Source organism: Populus euphratica, unplaced genomic scaffold (genome assembly GCF_000495115.2).
Source record: "Populus euphratica unplaced genomic scaffold, PopEup_1.0 scaffold441.1, whole genome shotgun sequence".
Taxonomy (NCBI): Eukaryota; Viridiplantae; Streptophyta; class Magnoliopsida; order Malpighiales; family Salicaceae; genus Populus; species Populus euphratica.
This window is the reverse complement of record NW_011500323.1, coordinates 98,156-123,691: the sequence shown is the minus strand read 5'-3', so window position 1 is coordinate 123,691 and position 25,536 is coordinate 98,156. Positions and strand designations below refer to the sequence as shown.

At 30.8% G+C, this 25,536-nt stretch overlaps 3 protein-coding genes across 4 annotated transcripts; 1 reads left to right on the top strand and 2 right to left on the bottom strand.

Annotated features, from left to right (window-relative positions):
• Window positions 1–440: 440 nt before the first annotated feature.
• On the bottom strand, window positions 441–6,130 carry LOC105113608 (receptor-like serine/threonine-protein kinase SD1-8). Its single transcript, XM_011009849.1, has 7 exons — window positions 4,680–6,130; window positions 2,163–2,300; window positions 1,869–2,056; window positions 1,543–1,753; window positions 1,215–1,452; window positions 982–1,132; window positions 441–886 (listed from the first exon to the last, which is right to left on the bottom strand). The coding sequence occupies exons 1-7, from the start codon at window positions 5,959–5,961 to the stop codon at window positions 575–577; spliced, it is 2,520 nt and encodes an 839-aa protein (XP_011008151.1). The 5' UTR covers window positions 5,962–6,130; the 3' UTR covers window positions 441–574.
• A 9,239-nt stretch (window positions 6,131–15,369) lies between these two features.
• Window positions 15,370–16,599, top strand: LOC105113614 (F-box protein At3g07870-like). Its single transcript, XM_011009858.1, has one exon. It carries the CDS (start codon window positions 15,370–15,372, stop codon window positions 16,597–16,599), a length of 1,230 nt encoding a protein of 409 aa, XP_011008160.1.
• Window positions 16,600–16,838: 239 nt separating this feature from the next.
• Window positions 16,839–21,077, bottom strand: LOC105113606 (G-type lectin S-receptor-like serine/threonine-protein kinase B120). 2 transcript variants are annotated; one of them, XM_011009846.1, is made up of 8 exons: window positions 19,539–21,073; window positions 18,986–19,093; window positions 18,660–18,886; window positions 18,361–18,571; window positions 18,011–18,248; window positions 17,781–17,928; window positions 17,374–17,667; window positions 16,839–17,170 (listed from the first exon to the last, which is right to left on the bottom strand). In XM_011009846.1, exons 1-8 carry the CDS (start codon window positions 20,824–20,826, stop codon window positions 17,132–17,134), a joined length of 2,553 nt encoding a protein of 850 aa, XP_011008148.1. In that variant the 5' UTR covers window positions 20,827–21,073; the 3' UTR covers window positions 16,839–17,131. The 2 variants fall into 2 exon arrangements, with proteins under 2 accessions (XP_011008148.1, XP_011008149.1); XM_011009847.1 differs by lacking the exon at window positions 16,839–17,170 and having other exon boundaries at window positions 17,557–17,667; window positions 17,813–17,928; window positions 19,539–21,077.
• Between the last annotated feature and the right edge of the window lie 4,459 nt (window positions 21,078–25,536).

Below are 25,536 nucleotides of genomic sequence, written 5' to 3'. Positions count from 1 at the left end.
ATTAAGCACTGAAGATAACACCACTGATGTAAATGAAAAGGTATAATCGTTGCCCTTAATTTCTTATTTTTTCGTGCCAAGATTAGGAGCTTTTGATTCTTTCTTGATCATTCAGCAAATCTAATATTTTGTAATAAGTTGTTGATTCTTTTTAATTATTCGATAGTTTGTGTTAGATTGGAGAGTGTTTTAATGTAATTTAGCATCTTGGGCCTATGGTAATAATCAAAAAACTGTGAATCACAGCACTTATGAAGCATACAAAAATTGACAAGATACATAAATGTGCTAGATGCTTTCAGAAATACCTTGTATTATTGATTTACAAGTCATGACAGGAAAATTTATGGCATTTCATAGCTTCATGTCTGTGTTTCAATTTATATATACACTTGTGACAAAACAATCTTTCCAAAGTAGCTTATAGCTTGTATGAACTATAAATTAAAAATGGATATCCCAAACTAGTTATCAAAAGATGCATTGATACACAAAACTGTAAATCACAACAGCTAGTGAGGTATACCAAATTCTATGATTATACAAAGATGATAGAAGAGGTCTGCACTTTCTTTTACCTAGCATCTAGCACTGTAACTGTAACTTGGTTTACAGAGAACGATTCATCTTGTTTGCTTGAAGATGAATCGGTTTCGAAAGGACTCCTTCCAAGGCAATATCCAGGGGTTCTAGGCTGGGGCATTGTTGCGGTTTCACTGCTCAACATTAACACTGCAGAAGACATTGTTGGTCTATCTTCTGCTTTCTCTTGGACACATAAGAGGCCTACTTGTATGCATCTCAAAACTTCACAAGGGCTATATGAATTGCCAACTGATGTATCTAACACTTCCAATCCCTTTCCATCTTTCCACTGCCTCCACACCTGCAATGTTGCCAGTTCAATTTTTCGTTGATAAATAATTTCTCATTTTCAAAGAAAACTGAAAACCATATAAATTGCAGCCTTATGATACTTACATGTCCAAGAAGGTTAAGTTCACTGAATGAATGATAAAACCCCCTGTTCTTTTCCCCACATACTATCTCCAAAACCAAAACACCGAAACTGAAAACATCAGATTTTGCTGAGAATCGTCCATCCATTGCATATTCAGGAGACATATAACCACTACATTAACCAATACAGCAGTCAGCTAAAAAGAGGAAAGCAAGGTTTGCGGCCTTGAAATGAGTTAAAGAAAGGTACTTACTATGTTCCCACTACTCTCACGGTGTTTGCCTGTATTTGATCTCCAGCAAATATTCTAGCCATGCCAAAGTCTGATATTTTTGGAGTCCATTCATGATCAAGTAGAATGTTGCTTGCTTTGAGATCCCTGTGGATAATTCTAAATCTGGAATCTTGATGCAGGTACAAAAGTCCTCTAGCAATCCCACAAATTATGTTGAAGCGCCTTTGCCAATTGAGTAAAGAGCTTTTTGCCTTGTCTGTAACAATATGCTTACCAAATTAAGTTGCTTCAATTCAAATCCTATCTATGAGATGCACAGAAACACCAAAGGCTAGAAGGGACTAACTGAAAAGTACAAAATCGAGGCTTCTGTTTTCCATGAACTCATAAATAAGGATCTTCTCATCCTTCTCAAAGCAGCAACCAAGCAGTCGAACAAGATTTCTGTGTTGAACCCTTGCAATTAACCTTACCTCATTCTTGAATTCTTCTGTTCCCTGAACAGAATTCTTCGATAGCCTCTTCACCGCTACTTCTTGGCCTTCTACTAGCCTACCCTGGCATTGTCACACATACTTTCTGTCAGGATCACATGATTGGTCTGCATTAAAGCTACTGAAATTTGTTCCTTTCTTTTTTTACTGTGTTAGGGTATCATTACAAAGAATTTACCTTGTAAACACGACCAAAACCACCTTCTCCTAGTTTATTTTCATCAGCGAAATTGTTCGTAGCAGTTGCTATTGTGCTAAAATCAAACAATGGCAGTTCTAATTCATCTGTGCTTCTTTCACCTGTGTAGTCTGTCTTACTTATAACCACCCCATTTAGCAAGAAATCTTGGCTTCTATCTTGAGGACCTGGTTTTGGACATGGGAAGACAAATGCAAGAGGGATAAATTTATTACAGCTATGTAGATATGCAAAACTTTTCCTTACTGATTCTTGAAATTAATTTCATGTCACCTTTCTGTGGTGTATTTCCATTACATACACTCAGCAATCTCTTCCTCTTCCATATGGAAAAGCCACTCAGTGCTAATATCAAAATGCCAATGCCAACAGCAATGCCAATAATGATAGTGTCAGCACTGCGTCCATCACCTGAAAACAATAAATTAGTATATCCAAGTTTATGTTTTAACCTAGACAAGTTCCACAATTTAATGTCAAGGGTGTTCGTGGCCTTGACTTGAAGATCTTTTAAGGCGTATAATACTCACTTTAACATTCTCTAAATCCATCATCCCTCAAATTCTCGCCAACGTAGTTAAGACGATGTTAGAAATGTGAACAGTTGACCTAACACTGACTAACAAGTAGTAATTTTTTACAATTATGGGGCATGAGAGAGTGGAAACAAGACTCCTTTGTTGGTCACCTACTTGCTTTTCTGCTGTTGCTTTCTTCCACAGTGGGAAAAGGCTTCATTGTAGCCGTGATTTCTGCTAGCCATATACAGTTCACTTTAAGGTCATTTAAGGCCATATATCAAAGAAGTTCCTCACAACACAGCAACGCAAGGGCCAAATTTACATGGGGTTACTCTGAGATCCTAAACAATTCACTGTTTTGACTATGAGCATGCAATTTCCTAGCAAATGACCAAGATAGGATTACAACTGAACAGAGTATACATCTGGACAACAACATTTTCCAAATTATTCTAGCCAGGTAGCCCTGAAATGTGGCTGGACATCAACCTAACTCAACTAAATCCAGGAACACGAATTGCCTCAACAACTGCGATATTATATTCTTCCCTACAATTCATATGCAGCTGTCAGCTCTAAGCATCTACAAAGGTTACAGGGCTGACGTTATGGAAAGGAAAAATAGCTTGTGGGTTCGAAATCAATAATTATCCACCTAAAGTATTTACCATTAATCTCAAGTTTAAAAAGCAAGGGAATGCAAAGGACTATCAAGCCTGGCTCAGTATGAACCTCCCAAGTCAATAATGCCGGGCTTTGAGTGTTGGGATTTATTAAACCGATCAAATGGGGCCCCCTTGACCATAATATGCTGTAAGAAAGCTCAGCTTGGCACATCAACTCGATAATCCACCAAACTACAAACTCGAGGTTTGAATGAGCAAGAGTTAGATTGTTTTGGGTAAGTGGTTGTAACGTGTTCTTTAAAAGTTTTTTTTTTTTTTTTTGCTTAAATAGTATAGTTTTGATGTGTTGATATTAAAAATATTTTTTTAAATAAAAAAATATTATTTTAATATATTTTTAAAATAAAAAATATTTTAAAAAACAATCATTATCGTAATACAACCTATCTTAATAGAAAAACCTGATTTTTTTAATTAAAATAAAATTATTTTAAATATTATTGTTTTTTTTAAGTCAAAACTTAACATATCAATTCACGGGTAGGTTGCATCCTATAAATATGCTTTAAAAAATTCTTTCGTTTTCATATCTCAGATTTGCCTTTTTTAGGTGGGGATAACACGCTTATTTAAGCAACTATTATTACCTGAGCTTTCATAAAAGGGACAGCTATATATTCTCACCATTACAATTATACAAAAAACTTGACTATCACAGCCAACTCCATCGTCGTCCAATTTAAGCTACACCCATATCCTAACCATGGTCTAATAACAGATGGTGGCTAGCCACTATAGACACTTTGTTAGCAAGCTTTCTGGTTTCGGTTTCAACAATGTCAAGCCAGCTTCCATAGACTAAAACTTAGGTATTTTTTATTTTTTATATAATTTAAATATATTAATATAAACAATTAAACATACTTAATTCTTTTTCTAGGATTCTAAAGGGTTTTTTTTCCCCTTTTGCCAGGGTACATCAAAACTGGCAAGTAATGTTATCGACCTATTCAAACAAGTGGATCCCACTTACCGGTAGGATCCGAAATACCAAATAATGGACGGCTAGAGGGAAAAAAAAGGACTCGTCATACCCATGTCAATGTGATTATTAATTGCAATTAAAACAAAAAAAATGTGTTCCATGCAAATCTTGGCACAATACAATTTGGTTTTTTCTTGCCAATGTTCGCTTGGGAGTTGAACAAGATGTCTTTGGCCTTTTTGGTCTTCAAAAACAGGCAACAATACCAGTCTTGGATTACAAGGTAAGTGCAAACTCATAGACCCACTAATGCAATGGTAATTTCATCCCCACCATTTATTACCTAACATGAGAGATTTAATGTTGCTGACCTAACACCATTTCTTTCATACACCAGCTTTGATAATCTAAATTCATATATTTTCTCTAGTTTATTAAACTAGTGGAAAAAAATTTAAAAAAAAAAATCCCATGAATCTAATTCATGTTAATGTTACATATGTGGTTTAACTTGATTATGTGAAAAAATTCCTTGTCTAATAATATACATTTGACATCCTAGCTCAACAATTTATGAGAAATTAGAGGATTTTAAGAAGAATAATAATAGTAAAACAAAAGGAAGTAGTAGAAACTAAAGAGAGAGTTATGAACATACCTATGTCGGAAGCTGCCAATCTTACATAGAGATCTTGTCCTCCACTTGGATATTGTCTCATGTCGATGAGTTCACCAGTCCAAAACACACAGCCAGAGCCTCCATTGCTGATATTTGAGTTAGCATATGCAGTACAAGAACAATTCCTTGAGCACATCAATTCACAATCCTTGAGACTCGTATTCCTGTTTACATACGTGGTTACGCTCTCTGGCAATTTCACGTTCCTCATGTGCCAAAATTTATCTTTCAAGCAATTCAAATATGTCCTCCTGACACACCCACTTGACCCATCTCTCAAATTCCACGCTTGAATATTCTTGGGCTGAAAACCCTTCATACACTTGCAAACTGGTGAAGCATTTGAGTCACATATACCATATGGACCACACTCTCTATAATCGTCACATTGATCTTTTGGTGCGTACCAAAACTGACTCCATTGTTGTGTCTCTGGAACCCAGGCAAATCTTTGAAGAAGCCCAGATGAAGTGACACCCAATCTTGAATATAAACTCTTGTTCGATATGTGGAAGGAATAGTATACCTCATCTTGATTGGTAATAAAATTGAAGCTCATGTAATCAACAGGCTCCATTTCTGGCACACCACTAAATCTTTGTCCATTCCATGGTCCACTTCTATACTTTATTTCTTGATCTTTCAATAAAAAAGCTTCAGGGAATCCATGATAATCTAGCTTGAAAGAAAAATCGCCTGTACCAGGATCATCACTGCTTTTCCAGGAACGCAAGAACCTGTTTACACCTGTGTTTAGATCCCAACCGAACTTCATATCAGGTAATAAAGTATCAGTTGGATAGTCAAAGCTTTGCCATAAAAACTGACCACTGCCACTCTCTTGATCTCTTAGTACTAGATTTCCTGAATCTAACAACTGCATAACTGGGTTTCTTGCATTGGTTTGATTGGATGACCATATGAGATTCTCTGCCCGATCAAAAAGAACAATGCTTTGATTTAAGATTTTGAAGGTCCCAGAGGAGTTTGTAAGGGGGTTATCTCTGTTAGCAACCCAGACATAAGTTCTTGGTATGTTCTTGTACCATATCCCCACATACCAGTTTCTTGAATTGCCTGGAGTGAAGAATCCAAGCTCAAAATCCTGGCTTGTGGAGATGAGGGTTTGGCCATTAACAAGAGATTCTGTTGCTGTTAAGGTGTCTAAAGATGAGGCAAATTTTGAGGTGAAGAAAGAAAGGATTGTGAAGAACAACAAGGTGTTGATGTAACAAGGGTGTCTTGTTGTTATAGATTTCATGCTTCACTTTGGTGTTGTTTGCTCTCTCTCGTGTGTTCTGACAGACATTTGGATTTAGGCTGTTCTGGTTTCTTTATCCTGTAGACATTTGGTAATGGCTGATAGGAAGAGAAAAATGCAGAGACTGTTTTGGACTTGGATGCATGTGTACTTGATTGTTTACTCTTTTGCTTTTTTTAAAGTCTTGGTCTACTTTATTTCTTCTTTGAACACGTTACATCAACATACAAGAGTTGAACGCTTTTTTTTTTTTTTTTTGTACATTAAGATAGACAAAAGAGTTGTCTTGAAATTGTGTTACAGATATGTTTGATGAAACTTGATTTTTATAATTTTTTAAGTTGTTTTAATATATTAATATTAAAAATATTTTTTAAAAAATAAAAAATATATTATTTTAATATATTTCTAGTAAAAACTATTTTAAAAAAATTATTCTTAGACTCTTAAACTTACCTAAAATATAATCAAGGAATAATATTTTTAAGAATATATAAAGCATAAATGTTCCATTGTAATCTTGTGAATTGATATAGTAAAATTAATTTTTTATTTTTTTTATTTTTGGATGGTTGGCTCATTGATCAATAAAATATTATTGGGTTATATGTTAGTTTTTTTTAATTTTTTATAATAAAAATATAATTTTACTCTTAAATTAATAAAATTTAGAGTTATGAGGATTTTTTTTTATTTTTTATAGACTGTTAAACAATAACCATACCTTTGTACTCCTAGTATTAAAAAAAATATTGGGTTGTTCGTTGAGAGTGTTTTTGGTTTTTTCCTTGGTCTTATACAATTAAAATATGTAATTGATTATTGATAAGATAAAAAAAAAAAATATTTGTATTACATGATAGTCATGTACTTTCACACAATTTATTTTCATTAATAGGGTTATGAAACATTTTAATATTTTTTATATTTGTGTTTTAAATTTTATTCAATAAAGCTATTAGCACATACTTATTATATATCGAGAAGTAAGTAGTATCCACGTAATTTAAGTGATACATGAGATATCATTCAGTGTCCAAATATAACTTTTTATTATGTCTTTGAAAATACCACCATGTCATTTTCTTTATTGTGTTGCATGTAACGGCATATAATAATTAAATTGTTGTTAGTGATTTTTTGTTCCTGTACAAAAAGAGCATGATTGCTCTTTTTTTTAATTTTAGTTTTTATTCTTTTGATTTCTTATTTTATTTTTATTACTTTTATAAAAATTTTATTTGTTTTCAATTTAGTTCTTCAATTATAATTTCTCATATTTTTTTTCATTTTGGTCCTTATTCTTTTGATTTTTTATTTATTTCCTTAGCCATTTTATAAATTTTATTGGTTTTGAATTTTTTCTTTCAATTAAAGTTCTTTGTTTTTGTTTTTTTTTTAATTTTAATCCTTATTTTATTTATTTATTATTTGTTCTTATTCTTTTTATAAAATTTTTGTTTGTTTTTGATTAAGTCCTTCAAATAAAATTTCCCATATGTTTTTTTCATTTTGTTCCTTTTTCTTTTTATTTTTAATTTTTTTTCTCAACTCTTTTATTAAAGTTTTATTTGCTTTCAATTTCATCCTTCTATCAAAGTTTATATTGTCTCATTTTTTCTAATTCAACCCTTATTCTTTTGATTTATTTTTCCTTTTATTAAAGCTATTTTTCAATTCAATTTAATTCTCTAATTGAAAATTTTTGTTTGCCCTCTAATTAATTTTTTATTTTATTTTCATCTCCATTCTTTTAATTAAAGTTTTTTCAGATTTTTTTAAGTGATTGATTTTTTTCTTGATTTTATTTTTTGACATTTGATTTGTTAGGGATTTGACTTTAATTTTTTTTATTTGTAGTGCTTCTAATCTAATGAACTAAATCACAAGTTTGAAAAGTTAATCTTCTTCAACATGTTTTTTTTTCATTTTTTTTATGATCTTATCATTCTATATTAGTTTTTTTTTTAATATTGATTTTGTGATTATTTTTAATTTATTTTATAAGTTTATCTTAGTCTCATGGTCTAGGTCATGAGCTTTACATACCTTTTTTAGATAGATTTTTTTTTTCTTATGTTTTATTTTTTAAGATATTATTCTAATTCTACTATAATTTTTTATATACAAATAAATTTTATTTTTCAAAATAAAAATATTTATTTTTAAATAATATTTTTATATGTTTGGTCTTGCATAATATTTTTTTAGGGTGTGGATTTAGTCAATTAATTTCATTCGTGTTTCTATTTCTATTTCTATTATCTTTTATTGATTTAAATAAATAAGTTCAATAAAACATAATTGGGTAAATTTTTAGTTCAATGTAATTTAATATCTTAATCTAAATTCATCTCTCAATCTTTTTAATTTTTTTTCTGGTTATTGTTAATAATTGTTTTTCCTATTTATTTACATATATAATTATCAATTTATTTATTTAGATACTTTATAAACTTTTTAATTTACACTTTAAATTTTTTATATAAAAAAACACATTAAGATAGCCTATATACCTGGTATTTGTTTTGAAAATAAAATTTTACAAACAGAGCGCAATTAAATAGACAGTTAATATGAAATCCAAGTTCGATTCATGAGTTTCATGCAATTAGATATTAAGATTAAATCCTTCTCTTTAATTTTTTTAAAATCAAAATTATACATATTGAAATTAAAAAAATTATTTAAAAATTATTTTCTTATAATCTATTTCATGGTTTGAAGAATTGATTTGTATTCTTAATTATTGAGCTAATACTCACAATGAGATCATTATACGAAATAAAATATAAAGAAAAACAAAGCATAAAACAGTTGGATTGATTTTATTTGTGCCTAGTCGGGCAAGGATTTAATAAGTGAAATTATTCATTTTCTTAGTCATCAAGCTAATTCTTGCAATAATATCATTATTTGAAGTTTATATAAAAATGGATATCCTATGTTTGGGCCAAATTGGGATTCCTGAGGGGTTTGGTGAGGGAGATCATTGGGAGAAGGTGACCTAACTTCCAACTTTTGCTTTTTGTAGAATATTGTTGGTGGAAAGAGTATGAGATGTGAATGAGATAATTAATATTCATGAATGGCTTTGGGTTATATTTACAAACTTGTTTCCCCACCAACTAGGAGTGTTTAAAACAATTGGTTAATCTATAATATTTATATTATTTAAGTTAATTTTACCTGTTAAAATGGGATAGTAAGAATATTAAAAATAATACTAGATTAAAAAATCTAGTAAATAGATAACATGTGTTAGCTAACGGGTTAGAATTTTTTAATCCCGATTAAAATAACCTAATATATATATTTTATAATTTTTTTTTGTTTTTATATTGGATAGTTTGTGAATTAAATATTTAATTTAATTTAAAAATATTTCAATTCTAAAATTTATAATAGTGAGCTTCCTGTTATATTTTTTTTAATGTAATAAAAAAAAAATTTATATTTTTTTAATCTAATAAAATATAAATATGCCCATTAAATAATATTCATATATTAATTTAGAGAATGATTTTAAAAATTATTCAATCAACCCCATAATTAATTTTTTTAGGTCTAAGAATATAATTCATGTATTAATTAAATTATAGTTCTTAATTTCTAAAATATATTTTAATCAATTTATACTTAATTAAATAATTTTAATTTAATTTTCAATTAATTATTTTTAATGTGTTTGACCCACTAGGTTCTTAATATATTAGTCCAAATAAAAATTATAATTATAATTAAATAATTTAATTTATTATTAATAAAAAAATAATTAATTTATATTTAAAAATTGGATCCATCATCTAGAACATGGAGAATTTAAAACTATAAAATAAATTTAAAGCTATATGTAACACATTAAGGGTTTATGCGAGGTTTCACCGAAACTTTCCTAAAAGAAACTGGAAAATATTCGTAAAACATGTAGTATGAACACATGAGTTCATTATTAAATTGAGCAAGAAATAGTTGAAGCCAAAAATTAATTAACAGTGATGAAGCATCCCCTCAGGTCCTGAGAAGCAGCATGTGCTGCCCTCTCAAAACGGCTGGAAGAAAGGTATCACCCCATGGCTGAAAACGTCCTCGTCTTTCAAGAAAGAGAACGAGAATGACAAGTTAAATATGAATTCTTTTTTATACAAACAGACTTAAAAGCTTTGTGATGCTGGAGGTTTTTTTCTCTGATGCTTACCAACAGCATGAATTCTTTTCTATTTTAATAATAGCATTGAATTTGATTGTTTTTGCTCATCATTTGTCAACAAAACCGAGTTGATCTCACCTTCCTATCCAATTATGAAGAATATTATACTTGGTTAATATTCGACAATGACTAGTTGACATAGTCTTCTCATTGAATTAACCTAAAATATAAGCATTTTCATGCTATTTTTTGTTAGTAAATCTTTTGCCTGTTTTAGTACAATAATTGATTTTGATATAATTACGAACTAATAGTCAAAATGTTTTTTTTTTCTTATTTTTGACATGCTTGCCATGAAAATTCAACAAATACCAACCATATAGAATTTTCTGCCTTAAATTATTGTTCATTTCATTAATTTGGACTATTCATTTGTGAATGTAAAGATCCTGAGATTCCATATTTGAAATCAGAAAGACGAGCACACCCCTTAGTATTTTATATTTATATCTAATAATTTGTTAAATAATTAGTATATTATGAATACACGAAGGGATATATTCGTACATACTCCAATGTCTAGAAAAATATAGCGACTTTATACCACGTGACAAAAAAAGTCTTTGAAATTGCTAAGGTTTTTGGTCAATTTGGATTTGTGTAGCCTTTACGACCATATGATGGAAGTTTCTAGACATAGCTTTCTTGCAATAACGAAAGAAAATTTTTAGGTAGGATTCCTCTCATGCATATACATAAAGGCAAAATGTTAAGGTTATTTGAAAGTGTGGAATTACATGTTTTTAAAATGTTTTTTGTTTGGAAAAATAATAAAAAAATATTTTTAATATCAGCATTTAAAAGTAATCCCAAATATAAAAAATAAATTTTTATAAAAAATCATTGGAAACACAATTTCAAATTATGCTTTTTATTTTTTTAAATGAAAACTATTGCATTTGAACAGAAATCGAGTTGTTCTTTTTAGTCAAGTATGACATAAATATGATTCAGATTCACAACTTCGTTTGAGCAATATAGGTTGTAATGTTATTCCTTGTCATTTCAAATTGGATGAATTTGGAGGAGCTATAAAACTTATGTTCTTGACCCATGAGACTTAAGTTTAAAGTTAAGCCAAAATCCAACATGAAATAACATAAGTATTTTTTTAAAAAAAGTTATCTAAAAAATTGATTTACCTTTTCTCTTTTTTTTTTCTTTTTTTAATGTAACATTCTCCCAAAATACCTAGGGGTTTTAAGCTTTAGTTTTGTAATCAAAATACAAGACGATATACATAAAGAAGCTTAGAAGATTGTCTAAATTAGTGGTGAAGGATCAAAATTACAAGTAGAAAAGTTAAAGGACTAAAATGTATAAGATTGATAAAATTGGCAATCCAATTTTGATTGACAAAGAGCTTTATTGGTGAAAATATTTTTATTTAGATGGGTAAATGACTCAATGAAAATTTTAAAAGGATTAATTAATCTTATCAAGGACTTGATTGCAAAGAAAATCAATTTTTAGAGATAATTTTTTGGGACTTAATTGGTTTTTTGGGAGGTTGCACTAGACAAATTAGGGTTTTAATTGTAAAAATGTTAAAGTTTGATGGATGATTAGAGACTTGATTGAAGAAATCCATAATCCAAGACTATACTAAAAAAGACGCGTGATTATAAGGAATGAAATTAACCAAATCAAGTGCTAAATTAAAAAAAAAGTTTAATATTCAATTAAGGATCTAAGTGCACATATTGTAAACCAAAAACAAGATAAAAATGGAGTTGAACTTTGAAGCTAATAATTGAGTTTGATAAAGGCAAAATTTCATGAAATTAAGAGTTTGGGGAACAATTATGGATGCAATTCAAAACAATTGGAAGAATATGGATTAAAGTGAAATTTATCAAATCTCAAAATAAAATCTTAATTTCTAAGGTTTAACTTAGGCAAAGTGTTGTTTAGCTGCTATTTGACTTTTTTATTTGGTAATTTTGGCTCATCAAGCAGGCATCTTTAAATAAATAAATGTGGCGTCTTTAACTACTTTTACGGTTGTAACCACCACCATTCAACTGAGAAACACCCTCTTAATAAAGATTAGCTACTCCTATTAAATTTTTATACCCTATTTTCTTCAATGAATTTAACAATATCATCTTCATAATCAACCATCACTGCATTTTCAGATTCTTTGCTAATAAAATTGGTACATTCAAACGAATGAATGTGGAGCTACATATCTCTAAATTGAGAAAAAATGGATCCAATCAAAGGGTATGCTTCTTCTCTACCAAGTTTAGGTAGTCTCTAATGACATTTACATCAGATTTGCTCAAGCAAAACCTTGGAAGTGATCAACTTAGTCACCTTTAACTAAGATACCCATTTGTGTAAAACCACTCCGCTTTTTTGTATGTTCATGCTTAAAAATTCCCATAGGGTTCTCACTAAAAATCATAAATATTTCATTTAAAATCAAAAGATGAGGGATGCATGCCTTTGTCTTTAAGTAAAAAAAAAAAAAACTCACCTCGAAAAATTTGTTACAAAACCAACATCTCAAAATCATTGAAGTATAAAGATTCTAGTTGTTAACATTTGACCAAAACCCTCTTATTTTGACCAAAGAATTAAACTTTAATCAATTTATATTTGAATTCATCAAGAACTCTAGCAATTCCTTATAAATACCCTATTGAAAATGGAAAAACTAAGAAGAGAAAAGGGGGATGCGGAGAACCACATTATGAAAAGATTATGGTGTAAAGGTTCAAGAGTTCAACATAAAAGGTTTAATAAGCTTTGGAAGGAAAAGATAGTGAAAAGAAAAGAGAAGGAAAACAATAGTTTATAACTAGCAAGCTTGAAGAAAATATAACCATGTAAAAGTTCAAATATGGAGTCCATATGGTTTGTCCATTCATACTTTCTTAATGTTTAAACCTTTTTTAATGTCGTTTAAGCTTATCTTATATTATTTGATTTGATTTTGATGTTGGAATAATCTGCTATTTTTTGGTAGAGTTTGTTTTGCTTTTTTTTTTTTGGATTATGTTTAGAATCGATCAAGTGCATTAGTTTGGTTTTGTATTTATATTTTGATCTTTAATCTTGATGTTTTAATTTTTTTGTGTTATTTGCTTCAGGTTATTTTTAAAGTTTTTTTTATATATCTGTTATAGGTTTTGTTGATGTTACTCCTAAGAATCTTTAGTAATCTATAGTTATGCATTTGTTTGTCATTTGCTTTTGTTTTTCAGGTAGGTGAGATAATTTTTAATATGCATGTAATATAAATAAATATGTATGTTGATTATATGATGAGTACAACTAGTTAATTTCTTGTGTATTTATATTTGTTGTTTTATTTTCTATGTATTCATCCATTCTTGAATTTGCACTTATATTATGTTAAATTAATTTCTTTTCAATGCTATATACATTGCTTTAATAATTATACAAGTATTTATTATGTCTTGATATCGGTATACTTATTAGTAATTTTATTTTAATGAAGAGTAGTTATTCTATAAACACAAAATATTTTGTATATCTAGCTTGTGAGAGAGGTACCAGCCCTTGGCAATTAATTCTTCCATAATGGTTACATTTAGGTGTCATATGATGTTTGATATGTATTTCACTATTTTATGTTAATATGCTTAGTATGTATATTTATATCAAGATATATCAATTTATAAATTATTAATATCTAAAAATTATGTTAAATATTATTCATTTACTGAGTTGGTTGAACTTATCCCTTTATTTTTTAATATTATTTCAGGTTTTTAATTTTTTTTAGTAAATAAACTTTATTGAGTGTCCCTACTTTTTTAGTTTTTGTTGGTATGCCTTACTTATTCCACAAGACTTTCTTTTTAATTTTTAATTTATTATCTTAAACATCTTAGATGTTTTACTATTATATATATTTTTTAATTAAGTTTAGGTTTTAACAATGTAATATGTATCATAAATTATTTATTATTCTTTATTTGATGATTAAAATTTTTAAAGTGTTATTTGAATTTATTAATTTTAAAGAATATAATATTTTAAGAGATATTAAAATACTATAAAAATTTTATATAATTTTTTTTTATAATATACACATTTCAAAGTTTAATATAGACAAAATATCTTTATATTATTGTTTTTATATTATTTATTATAAATTTATAATTCTGGTCATAAATTATAAATCAATCTTTGTTTATGAATCAATCTTTGTTTATGCATGATAAAAATTAATCCTAGCACGACGCACAAAAATTAAAATATTTGCAGGCTGTGTAGAAGAAGCGTACAATGTTATGCATCCCCATAAATTTGTCAAGTCGGAATGTAGGATTCATCACCATCAGAACACAAAGGCTAACAAACCTCTTAACGTACAGAAGCATAGACAAGTCGATAATCTGGCTCTGCGATGCAGGAGAAATTATCCTTCCTCGAATTTTGACATTGTTATCGCATCTGTGGAAAATGTATAGACTCCTTTAGGCTGAACAGTTGTTTTCAGTCAGATTTGTTGGGTTGATGTGGAGTTCTGGTAGAAGTGGAAGCTCTACTTCACCGCCTGTTCCTCCATGGAAACTATAGCTTCCATCATCGGCCCATGCAACCTGTCCTCGTACACATTGAAGCCCGATTTGAATAGAATGGCGGATTCAATGCTTGATCTCTCAACCGACCTAGTTAAACAATCTTAAACTATATAAAATTCTGATTAAAAAAATCCAAAAATAACTACAAATAGGTTTTTTTTTTTTAAAAGGTCTTTTGTGCTTGATTTAAGCAAGATAATGCTTATTTCTATAATTATTTCTAACATTTCAAATCTCACTTGGTATATATATAAATATCCTTGAAAGGAGGAGGAAGCCGGTTTGTGAAATTAAATAATAATTAATAGTAGATTTTAGAGAAGGGACTAAATTATAATTTGAAGACAAAAAGGACTAACTTACAACATCATCAAAACGACAGGGACTTGGTTATAATTTACTTAAAAAGGAAAGTCCCGTAGGCCTGCGGAATTAGCGTATTCCTTCACCAATGCAGAGTAAAACTCCTGAAGTTGTCCTGGTTATTTCCTGATTACTTTTTTAATAAGATTTTAAAGTTTTATTTGGATTCGGATTTCCTAAGTTGGATTGATTTAGCTACTATATAAATAATCCTTATTAAGAATCAGTGAACTTTAAATTTATAAGTTAGAGTTTTCTTACGCTAGGATCACCATGAAGAGCCACAGAGGAAGATCTAGAGCCAAGCATGGTGCCAACCAAGCTCAAGATGCAGAATGGTCAATGTCTGCGCTTCCAGACGATATAACCGCAGACATTCTCATGCAACTCCCCTTGAAAAGCAAAATTCAATGTAGGTGTGTATGCAGGACCTGGCGCAATTTACTCTCCGACTCGTACTTATCTGAATTTCAACGTGAAAGAGCTCAATCCATGCTTGTACTTCGCTCGCCACCGTCATGTGTTTCCAGGAAAGCTGCAGCCCTTGCCCCGAACGATTTTTACGTGGTTGAGCTCGAATCAGGTTCAGTTCGACATAATGTCATGAAGTTAAACACCAAAAACAATCTCCCTACCTGTCATGTCGAACTGGTGGGCTCATGCAACGGCTTGCTTTGTTTGTTTGATAAAAATTCGAAAAAAGTTTTTTACCTTTGTAATCCAGTGACAGGTGAACATGTCAGGACTCCTGTGAATTGCAAGAAGGAAAAACAGAGAGGGCAAACGATATTGGATGCGGTTCTTGGGTTTGGATTTAGTCCTGAAAGCAATCATTACATGGTTTTAAGAGTAACCCGTAAGAAACTTACTTATCCTAATTCTATTCTCCGTTCAGAAGGTGAAATTTGCATATTTGGAGACAATGAGTGGAAAAGTATTGGGGAGATTCCATTCCCAGATTGTAAGAAATTCTTTGGTGTTTCTCTGAATGGAGCTCTTCATTGGATTCTTAACCTTGATGACTATGAAGATGCTGATTTGATTTGTGCTTTAGATATTGACAGCAAAAAGATTAGGCCAATGTCGCCACCGAATGGCTTCAGGAGGGATACTACAGAGATGACCTTGGGAGTACTAAGAGATTGTCTCTTTATATGTGACAGTATGACTTTGTATAATCTTGACATATGGGTGATGAAAGAATATGGAGTCAAGGATTCCTGGACTAAAGAGATTGTAATTGCGAAGACCTCGCTTCCTTCGAATCTGCAAAATTCCTTTCTCCAGCCAATTATGGTTTCTAAGGATGGAGAGGTTTTGATTTCAAGTGATTCCAACGTTTTTGTTTGGTATGATCCAGGAAGTAAAAGTTTCACAAAAGTAACCCTACCCAGCAGGGTTGGGTCCGAATTCAAAGCAGTTTGTTCTGTTGCAAGCTTTGATTCGCTATCTGCCATCATGAAGAAAGAATGCAGGAGGGATCAATGCTACACAGCAAGATAAGCGATCAGAAGATTTTGAAACTTTGCATTCATCAAACAAAATCTAAACCATGCTAGTGAATATCAGTATTTTTCGCTGTATCAACTGTTCGTTTAATTCTTCCTTTTAGTTAGATTTTAGTGTTGTGACTTTATATCTGGGATCTTTACATAAATGACTTGTTGTCCAATGAAACAACTTGCATTAATGATTTTTTTGATGAGTTCTTGAACTTCTAGTTGCAATGAATATTCAATCTGGTAGAATAAAATATTTATAAATGTTTCCAGTCTCTGATTTACACCAGAGAATTTTCAACTTTCATTAGGCCACAAATATAGAATTTCCCATGATGAAACTTTCTTAAGTAGGTAGGAATATCTATCAGCTTAAAATATCCTTTGTTTAATATACAGGTAATGAATAATTTACATGCAAAAAGTGGTAAGGATTGCTGGCTGATTTGAACACATGATTGATTGGCCACAGTATTTTTGGTGATAGTTTCTGCTTGTGAAAGTGCTCTTGGCTTAAGCCTGTAATTAGCCTGCTCTCAATCCACAACCTCGTTGCTTATGGTTGAAATTTCTCCCTAGAAACATAGAAAAAGTTGGATTAAAGCAAACCCTAGCATCATTTTATAGAGAATAAAGAGTAGTTTTGTTTTTGTACGAAGTTGATTAATAAATGACCTATACATGGACTCTGTTTTTCAGCTGAACTAACTTTATAGACATGTGAAATAAGCAATCAAAAACAACAGAAAGAGAAACATTGTAATCATCTGCCTGCTACCATTGAAACTGTCAAGTCATTCGACGAAGTGATTTCTTGTGCTTCCATTAGAGTTTCTGTATCTATAGAGGCTCTGACAGAAGTAAAAGTGGGTTCCCTAGGCAATGGAATGCTTGTTGTGCTGCTCTCCAGCATGAGTACAACTGATGCCATGTTTGGTCTATGAAGTGCAGAATCTTGCACACACAACATGCCGAGTTGTATGCATCTCAACACTTCGTTTTGGTTACATGAATCTCGGATGGAAGGATCAACCATCTCCATTGCTTTACCTTCACTCCAAAGATCCCATGCCTACAATCCATCAGAAATTGGATCAGATACGGGGAGAATTAGCAGTAAAAAAAGTTCTGGTTCTGGTGTATCTCATAGTATGCTTAAATAGGCAGCATTGTAAATGTACTAACATAAGCAATAAGGATAACGTGATCTGTCATACGGAAGCTAGTATTCCTTCGGCCACTGACAATCTCTAGGAGTAATACTCCAAAGCTATAAACATCAGACTTCACTGAGAATAGGCCTTCCATGGCATATTCGGGAGCCATATAACCGCTGCAAGATAAAAGAAACGGTCAGGAAAATCATATTGCTGGTTAGAGTTGAATACAGGTTATCACATTGATTTAAAACTTACTATGTGCCAACAACTCTGTTTGTGTTTATTTCATTTTGGTTAGCCCCAAATATTCTGGCCATGCCGAAGTCTGAAATCTTTGGGTTCATTCCCTCGTCCAACAAAATGTTACTTGCCTTCAGGTCACGGTGAATGATTCGTAGTCTTGAATCTCTATGGAGATAAAGAAGGCCTCTGGCGATCCCTTCAATTATTTCGAAACGTTTATTCCACTCTAATAGCCCTTGCTTCTCAGGGTCTGCCATTGTCATCATAGGAAATCAGAAACAATTAACAAGCCTGGTATAGATCATCATTCAGTGCTTTAACTAGCCTTTTCAATTAAGCACGTAATGTCAAGAAGAACTCACCAAAAAGGAAGTAATCCAGGCTTTTATTTGGCATATATTCATAAATCAGCATCTTCTCATCACCCTGAATGCTGCATCCCAATAATCGAACAAGATTTCTATGCTGCAATTTGGCAATCAGAATAATTTCGTTCTTGAACTCCAGTAAGCCTTGGCCAGAGATTTTTGAAAGCCTCTTTACTGCTATTTCCTCTCCTCCAGGAAGCTTTCCCTAGCAATCAATATGAAGAATAGCAAGCTTTATCACTAGAATTCATCTTCTCTTGTATTCTGATACATGTATAAGATAAAATATTCACCTTGTAAACAAGGCCAAATCCCCCCTGCCCAAGCTTGTTTTCTTCAGAAAAATTGTTTGTTGCAACTGCAACAAAGTTGAAGTTGAACATTGGCAAATCTGGACCATTTACTTGGCTCCCTTCTAAAACAAGGTCACCAGGTCCAGAAAGATCTGTTGTGTACTCTTTACTTCTGCTCAAATCATGAACTTGTAATTCATGATTTGTCGACATTGAAGCTGAGGTAGCTGTTGGCAAAAATGAAGAGTAAAATTCAGAAGCAAGAAACTCATATCTTGATCAAGATGCGGGGATATTTTAAATAAGCATGAAATTGAGAATCTTACCTTTGAGTTTCTTTTTGAGCATCCACAGTAGCCATATAGAGATGGCTACGAAGACCAGTCCTGCCAAAACTATCAGTACTATCACATACGTAGGCAACCTGCTGTGATCTATATCGAGGAAACAAATCAGAAGATAATATATAAGGTAACTTAAATAAAATGTTTCAAGATTGCATGCACTTTTTCTTCATCTGATTTATTATATCCGTTGTGATAACAAACAAGTTTTACTATATGCCTAACTATAAGGATGACTGCATCTTAACGTTTTCATGACCATGTTCCTGCATGTTGTGGGGTTTTTCTTTAGACAGAATGATGATCAGAAGAAGTACAGAAACTTGGATCATGTGTTGCAATTTAGTGCTGTCTTGGGGCCACCCACCATTGTGTTGCTAAACCCAGAAAGGGCTAATAGATCAGTCAAAACAGGCCTTGTTTATTTGGAATAATAACAATATAATTGAAACTATAATTCTATCTTCTTCTCTGTGAATTCTGATTATAAACTACAGAAATAATGAAAACAAAAGAATGAGAGAGTTCACTCTACCTAATTCAGAATACGCGAGACGCATGTACAGGGTGTTTCCACTTTGGATATGATTCTGGACATCAGTCAAGTCCCCATTCCATATCATGCATCGAATCCCAGTGACGTGCGCATACGCCTTACACGAACAGTTATTTTGACATTTTTTTTTGCAATCATCCGAGGACAATTGATACACATCTGCAAAATCAGGCAACTTCGCGCACCTTACTGCTTTGAACCCATCTTCTCCACCATTACTAGTGTTCATCTGGCACTGTAAAGGAGACCTTCTTTCACATCCTCCTGACCAATTTCCTAGTCTCCACTGATCTGGATGCCTTGGCTGAAACCCTTCTAGACATCTGCAGTTGGGAGATCCCGATGGAGTACAGACTCCAAAATTGCCACAGTGATTGTACTTCTCACACTCTTCAGAAGGCTGTGATTGCATTACTTGCCACGCCTTTGCACTTTTATTCCACCTTTTCTGCTCTTCAAACCCATTCCAAGTTATTTGAAACTTCATCAATTCAGAAGGATCCGATGGATTGTATGTAAAATAAAGCTTTCCATCGTTTTCACGAGTGATCTTAAATCCGTATCGGTAAGTGGTAAAAGCTGCCATAGATGGCACACCTGAGAATATCAGTCCATTCCAATGCCCACTTCTCCACCTTCTTCTCGATTGCTCCCAAACCACTATTTGTGGTGCTCCGCGAGGATCAACTCCCATGGTGAAGTTTCCTGGTGAAGGATCGCTTGTAGATTTCCATGAAGTGAAGGCATAAATCTCTGCAGAACCTATAAGAACTTTCATGTCTGGCAGATATGTATCGGTAGGATTATTGAAGCTTTGCCAATAGGCCTTATCTGTGTCACCAATACTATCATTGCTTGAGAGAATAAGATTGCCTGTAGTGTCAAGCATTAATGCTGTGTTACTAGACACAAATGAAGCATTACTTGACCAAACTGAACTTCCATTTCCATTTACAACCAACAAATTTCCATCTTCACCTATCTTCACGACTCCATCAGTACCAGATATTGGTTTGTCTCTATTAGCAACCCAGATGACAGCCTGGTCCTGAATCTTGGAATACCTAACACCAACATATCTTGAAGTGGAATTTCCAGGGCTAAAGAATCCCAACTCAAAGTTTTCATCAACAGATGTCAAGATTTCACCATCTTTAATCGATTGCCCTTTGGTTAGCGTATTAGTCGCAGCATGGCAAGAGGGAGCTAGAAACAACAAGGAATAGGACAAGGAGAGGAAGAAAACAATAACAGGGCTCCTGCTCATGGTGATCACTCCTTACAACCTTTGAGAACTACAAAGACCTCGAGAAAATAAAGAACTAGAAACGTAGAAGAAGAAGAAACACAGATTTTTTGTCAAGGGCTTTTACATTCACAGGAGGAGAATCCCCAGAAGGCAAAACATCTAGCTAGTGGTTTTGGTGGAAGCTGACTGTAGCAAAAGCTACCTAGGCTGACAAGTTAGACTTTAAAAACCTTTGACATGTGGAACACCCTTGACCCTACAGAAACAATGTACCTTGATGGCAGAGATTGTCCCAATCTTTGACCTAGAAAGGAGGAGAAACTTGGGAGGTATAATAGTCAAGAAAGTTCAGTGCCACATGCCATTGACACTAATTGAGAATGACGACTGCTTGCAAGGACACAATATTTCTTTTTTATTTCTTTTTAACTACCCGCACGCGGTGGATGATAATATATGTGCCGCGTATCAATTATTTTTATATAAAAAAAATTAAAATTTAAGAGTTTTAGGTTTCTACAAAACTACATCTAAACTTTTTGACTTAATCTGTAATACTTTACCTAAAAATAATAATTATAATATTAATAATAATAATATTAATTTATATAATTAAAATTTAAATAAGTTAGTCTACAATATCATACCTAAATACTTTAAAATATAATAACAAAATAGAAAAATTTTAATATTAAAAAAAAATTAAACAAAAAAAAATAATTAAAAAAATAATAATAAAAACAAAGCACTATTCCAATTAATAGTGCTTTGCAAGGAGGGGCACAACAAAATCTCCTTGTAAGATTATAATAATTTAATAAAAAGTAAACAAAATAAGTTATAAATTTTAATTTTTAATCAAATCGATATTAAAAGATAAAATTAAAAAAAACTATTTTACAAAAAAAAATTAACTGGTTTAACCTATAAAACCAAGTTAACCCGTTAAACTTAAGATTTACGTCATAAATGTGTTATAACTAAATATAAAAAAATAAAAAATATTAATTAAAAAACATCAAAGAAAAAGCAAAAAAAAAACATATAACTAAAAGATATCTACCTTTTATTGTGAATTTGCACAGTGCAATCCATAATACAAAGTTTTTTTTGTTATAGTTACAATGTTAAAAGATGAAATTAGAAGAAAAAACACTAATGAAGAAAACAAAAATTTAAATCAACTGAATTAATCTGTCAAATCATGTTAATCCATCACACTTGAGATTTGTGTTATAAAAGTGTGATAATGAAATAGAAATTTTTTTAATATTAATGAACTAAATTAAACAAAAACATTAATGAAAAAGAAAATAATGAAGAAAAAGACAAAAATTCTAAATTAACTAAGTTAACTCGTTAAACTTATGATCCGTGTCATGAAAGCTTAATAACTAAATAAAAAGAAATTTAACACCAGCAAACTAAATAAAAAATAATTCAAAAAGGGAAAAACCTATAAAAAGAAAAAAACTAGTGAAGAAAAAAATTGAATTAATTGGGTTAACTCATCAAATCAGAAATCCGTATTATTAAAATTTGATAACTAAATAGAAAAAAAATTAATATTAACAAACTAAATTAAAAAAAAATTAAAAAAAGAAGAAAGAGAAAGCATTAGCCTTTTCACCATGGAATGCACTATGCAATCCGCAATAAAAAGTATATATAATAAAAAAATTAATGACATCAGCCTTTTCACCATAAATTGTATACAATATTAAAAGATGAATTTGGAATAAAAAAACTAATGAAGAAAAAAATTGAATCAACTGAGTTAACCGTCAAACCAGATTAACTTGTCAAATCTGGGATCCGTGTCATAAAAGTATGATAATTAAATAGAAAAAATTTAATATTAAGAAACTAAAGTAAAAAAAATTAATTAAAAACAAAGAAACAAAGAAAAAAAAAGAAACTAAAGGCATCAACTTTTTTATTGTGGACTGTATTGTGCAATCTATAATCAAAAACTTAAAAAGAAAAAAAAACAAAAGCATACGCTACGAGTTAATTTTTTTCTTGCATAAAAAATATTTAAATCTAAGAATGCTAGATCTTTCTGCAAATATATACTCAAAAGCCTTAAGTCTAACTACAATGCTTGATCTAAGAGCAATATTTATAATATTAATAATAATATTAAACTTACATGATTCAAGTTTAAGTGAGTTTGACTGTAATATCAAACCCAAGAGCCTTGAATGTGGATCTGATTGTAAAGTTGTGTAATAAAAATATGATAATTAAATAGATTAATTAAAAAGAAAAAAACTAATAAAAAAAAAGAGAAAAATCTGAATTAATTGAGTAGCCCTTCAAACCTGGGATTCATGTCATGAAAGTTTGACTAAATAGAAAAAAAAATTGATGGATTAACTCAGAATTAATTGGGTTAACCTGTCAAACTTGGGATATGTTTCATGAAAGTCTGATAATTAAATAGAAAGAAATTTAATATTAATAAATAAAAATAAAAAAAAGCAAACAAAAATAATTCTAAGTTAATTTATCAAATTAGGTTAATCCATCAAACCTGAGATCTATGTCATGAAAATCTAATAATTAAATAAAAAATTTAACATTAAAAAATCAATTAAAAAAACAAAGAAAAAAAACCCAAAAGACATAAAAAAACAGTTTTTCAATTAAAATATTAGTATCATGAACCTAAAAAACATGGGGAAGCTACAGTGCTTTCTCCATAACTTTCAAATCAGATTAATCAGTAAAATTCAAAACTTGTATAATGAAAATATAATATTAAATAAAAAAAATTTAATATTAAAAAAATTAACTAAAAAAAATAAAAAAAACCTGAAAAACATAAAAAAAAAATAGTTATTAAAATTAAAATATTAGTATCATGAAATAAAAGGTGTGGGAAAAGTCACATTCTTTCCCCACAACTGTTAAGAGTATTGAAATTATGCTTGTTTACATATATACATACATCCGAAGTTCACATTTGATTTTCTTCTACTTTTTTTGCATCAGTAACATAAGATTTTGAGGACAAGTTCACATTTGCTAAATTAATTAGAAATAGAATGTAACTTCGCACCAATCTATACCTACCATAAATAATAATTCAACATCATCTTTAAACATCCTTGCAATTTCGTACCCATAAAATACACATAATATTAATTTTTCATAGCCAAAAATTAAAAGATCGGAAAATATATCGTCGATGATTATGTGTTTTGACCGGAAAGACATTGCTGCCAATGCCAGAGCCTCAAAGCGGACGGCTTCTTCCTTTCTTGGGTTAATCCTTCAGAAGTGAAGCTCATGATACCGTCAAGATAAGCTCATGATACCGTCAGGTTGATGATGACAGAAAAAGAAAAGGTTTCGTAAGCAAATCCCCACGTGAAATATTTTTTTTCACAGGCGACATTAAGAAGCAAGCAAGCTTTGGCGTCCGAGGAGTGTTTATTAATTAGTAAAATATCTTGGGTATTAAGAGAATAAAGTTGTGGAGTCCATCGCCATTAATGGCCCTAGGTTTGGAATATAATGCATGGAAGGGAACCTATGTGGGTCCATATTCATCATGATCATGAAGTTTCCACGAAATGTCTACCTTTCTTGATTTGAAAAAAAATCAAATCAAGATTTCTAGTTAAGGAAACGGGAGATCTTATTTGCAAATGTTATTGAACATGATCTTGGCTTGTTTATATAGGCTAATTTAAAACAATTTTGTTTTAATATTTAAAAACAATAATAATCATTTTATTTTATTTTTTAAAATTCAAACTCAAATTGATTGAGTATCTTCAAGTGAACTTCTTTCTAGTTTAATTTAAAACTTAATTCGAATAATAAATAACCTGATTCATTCTTAGGGTCAGGCCAAATATATATTTAATTAAAAAGTAGAAGTGTAATTTCCCCATTTTTCTCATGAAAATTTTCATGATTTCCCCTCCACGATGTCATTTCATTGTATAGAATATCAATTTAAGTGGACGGAAAACAATAACAAACCTAAATGGGACTCAATCGTGGATGCTTTTGGATTCAATTGAGAAAATTGAACATTTTTGGATCCATATGTTTTTTTTTTACTATGAAAAAGGTTGGTGGGGGGGGAGGCTTCCATTCTTCAACTCGTGTCGCGGATGCAACAAGGCATAGTTGAATTCGTAGGCTGACAACATTGGATTGAACAAGAACACGTCTTGGGAAAGACAATCAAATATGGGCAGCTTGTGTTCTCATGGTTGGAGGAGAGAGAGTAAAAAAGATGTTGACCACCAGAAGCTTCCAAAATATTAAAATATTTTGGAACCATCGATAGCGTTGTGCTCGTGGCTTTTAAGTATTTGGTAATATTTTAAAAACCACTTCAACATTCCATTCCACATGTTATTTTCAAAGGATAAGATTTTTAACTTTTCAGAAATCATGATAACCCACAACTTTTCCAAATGTTACGCGAAGAAGTATCGTTATAAGTTATACTATTTTTTATTCTTTATGCTATTCCAAATTACTTTTTATTTCTAAGAGTAATAGCGTTTCCGAAAATTGTAATTTTTTTATATATTTTAAATTGTTTTAATATGGTAGTTTTATAAATAAAAAATATTATTTTAATATATTTAAACATGAAAAACATTTAAAAAAAATAATTATAACTATATTTTTAAATATGTTCATAATTTTATAACTATCATATCAAATCTAATGCATCAAATTATCTTTTCAAGAATATAG

Bases quoted from the DNA above. Each gene is read 5' to 3' on its own strand.
- LOC105113608 (XM_011009849.1), bottom strand. From the start codon at position 5,961: ATGAAATCTATAACAACAAGACACCCTTGTTACATCAACACCTTGTTG. The intron at 1,754-1,868 runs GTAAATTCTTTG...TGACAATGCCAG, and splicing joins GTTTTGGTCGTGTTTACAAG to GGTAGGCTAGTAGAAGGCCA. The intron at 1,453-1,542 runs GTTAGTCCCTTC...ATATTGTTACAG, and splicing joins CCTCGATTTTGTACTTTTCA to ACAAGGCAAAAAGCTCTTTA.
- LOC105113614 (XM_011009858.1), top strand. From the start codon at position 15,370: ATGAAGAGCCACAGAGGAAGATCTAGAGCCAAGCATGGTGCCAACCAA.
- LOC105113606 (XM_011009846.1), bottom strand. From the start codon at position 20,826: ATGAGCAGGAGCCCTGTTATTGTTTTCTTCCTCTCCTTGTCCTATTCC. The intron at 19,094-19,538 runs GTAGAGTGAACT...TCCTCGATATAG, and splicing joins TCTCGCGTATTCTGAATTAG to ATCACAGCAGGTTGCCTACG. The intron at 17,171-17,373 runs GTAGCAGGCAGA...CTATGTTTCTAG, and splicing joins ATGACTTGACAGTTTCAATG to GGAGAAATTTCAACCATAAG.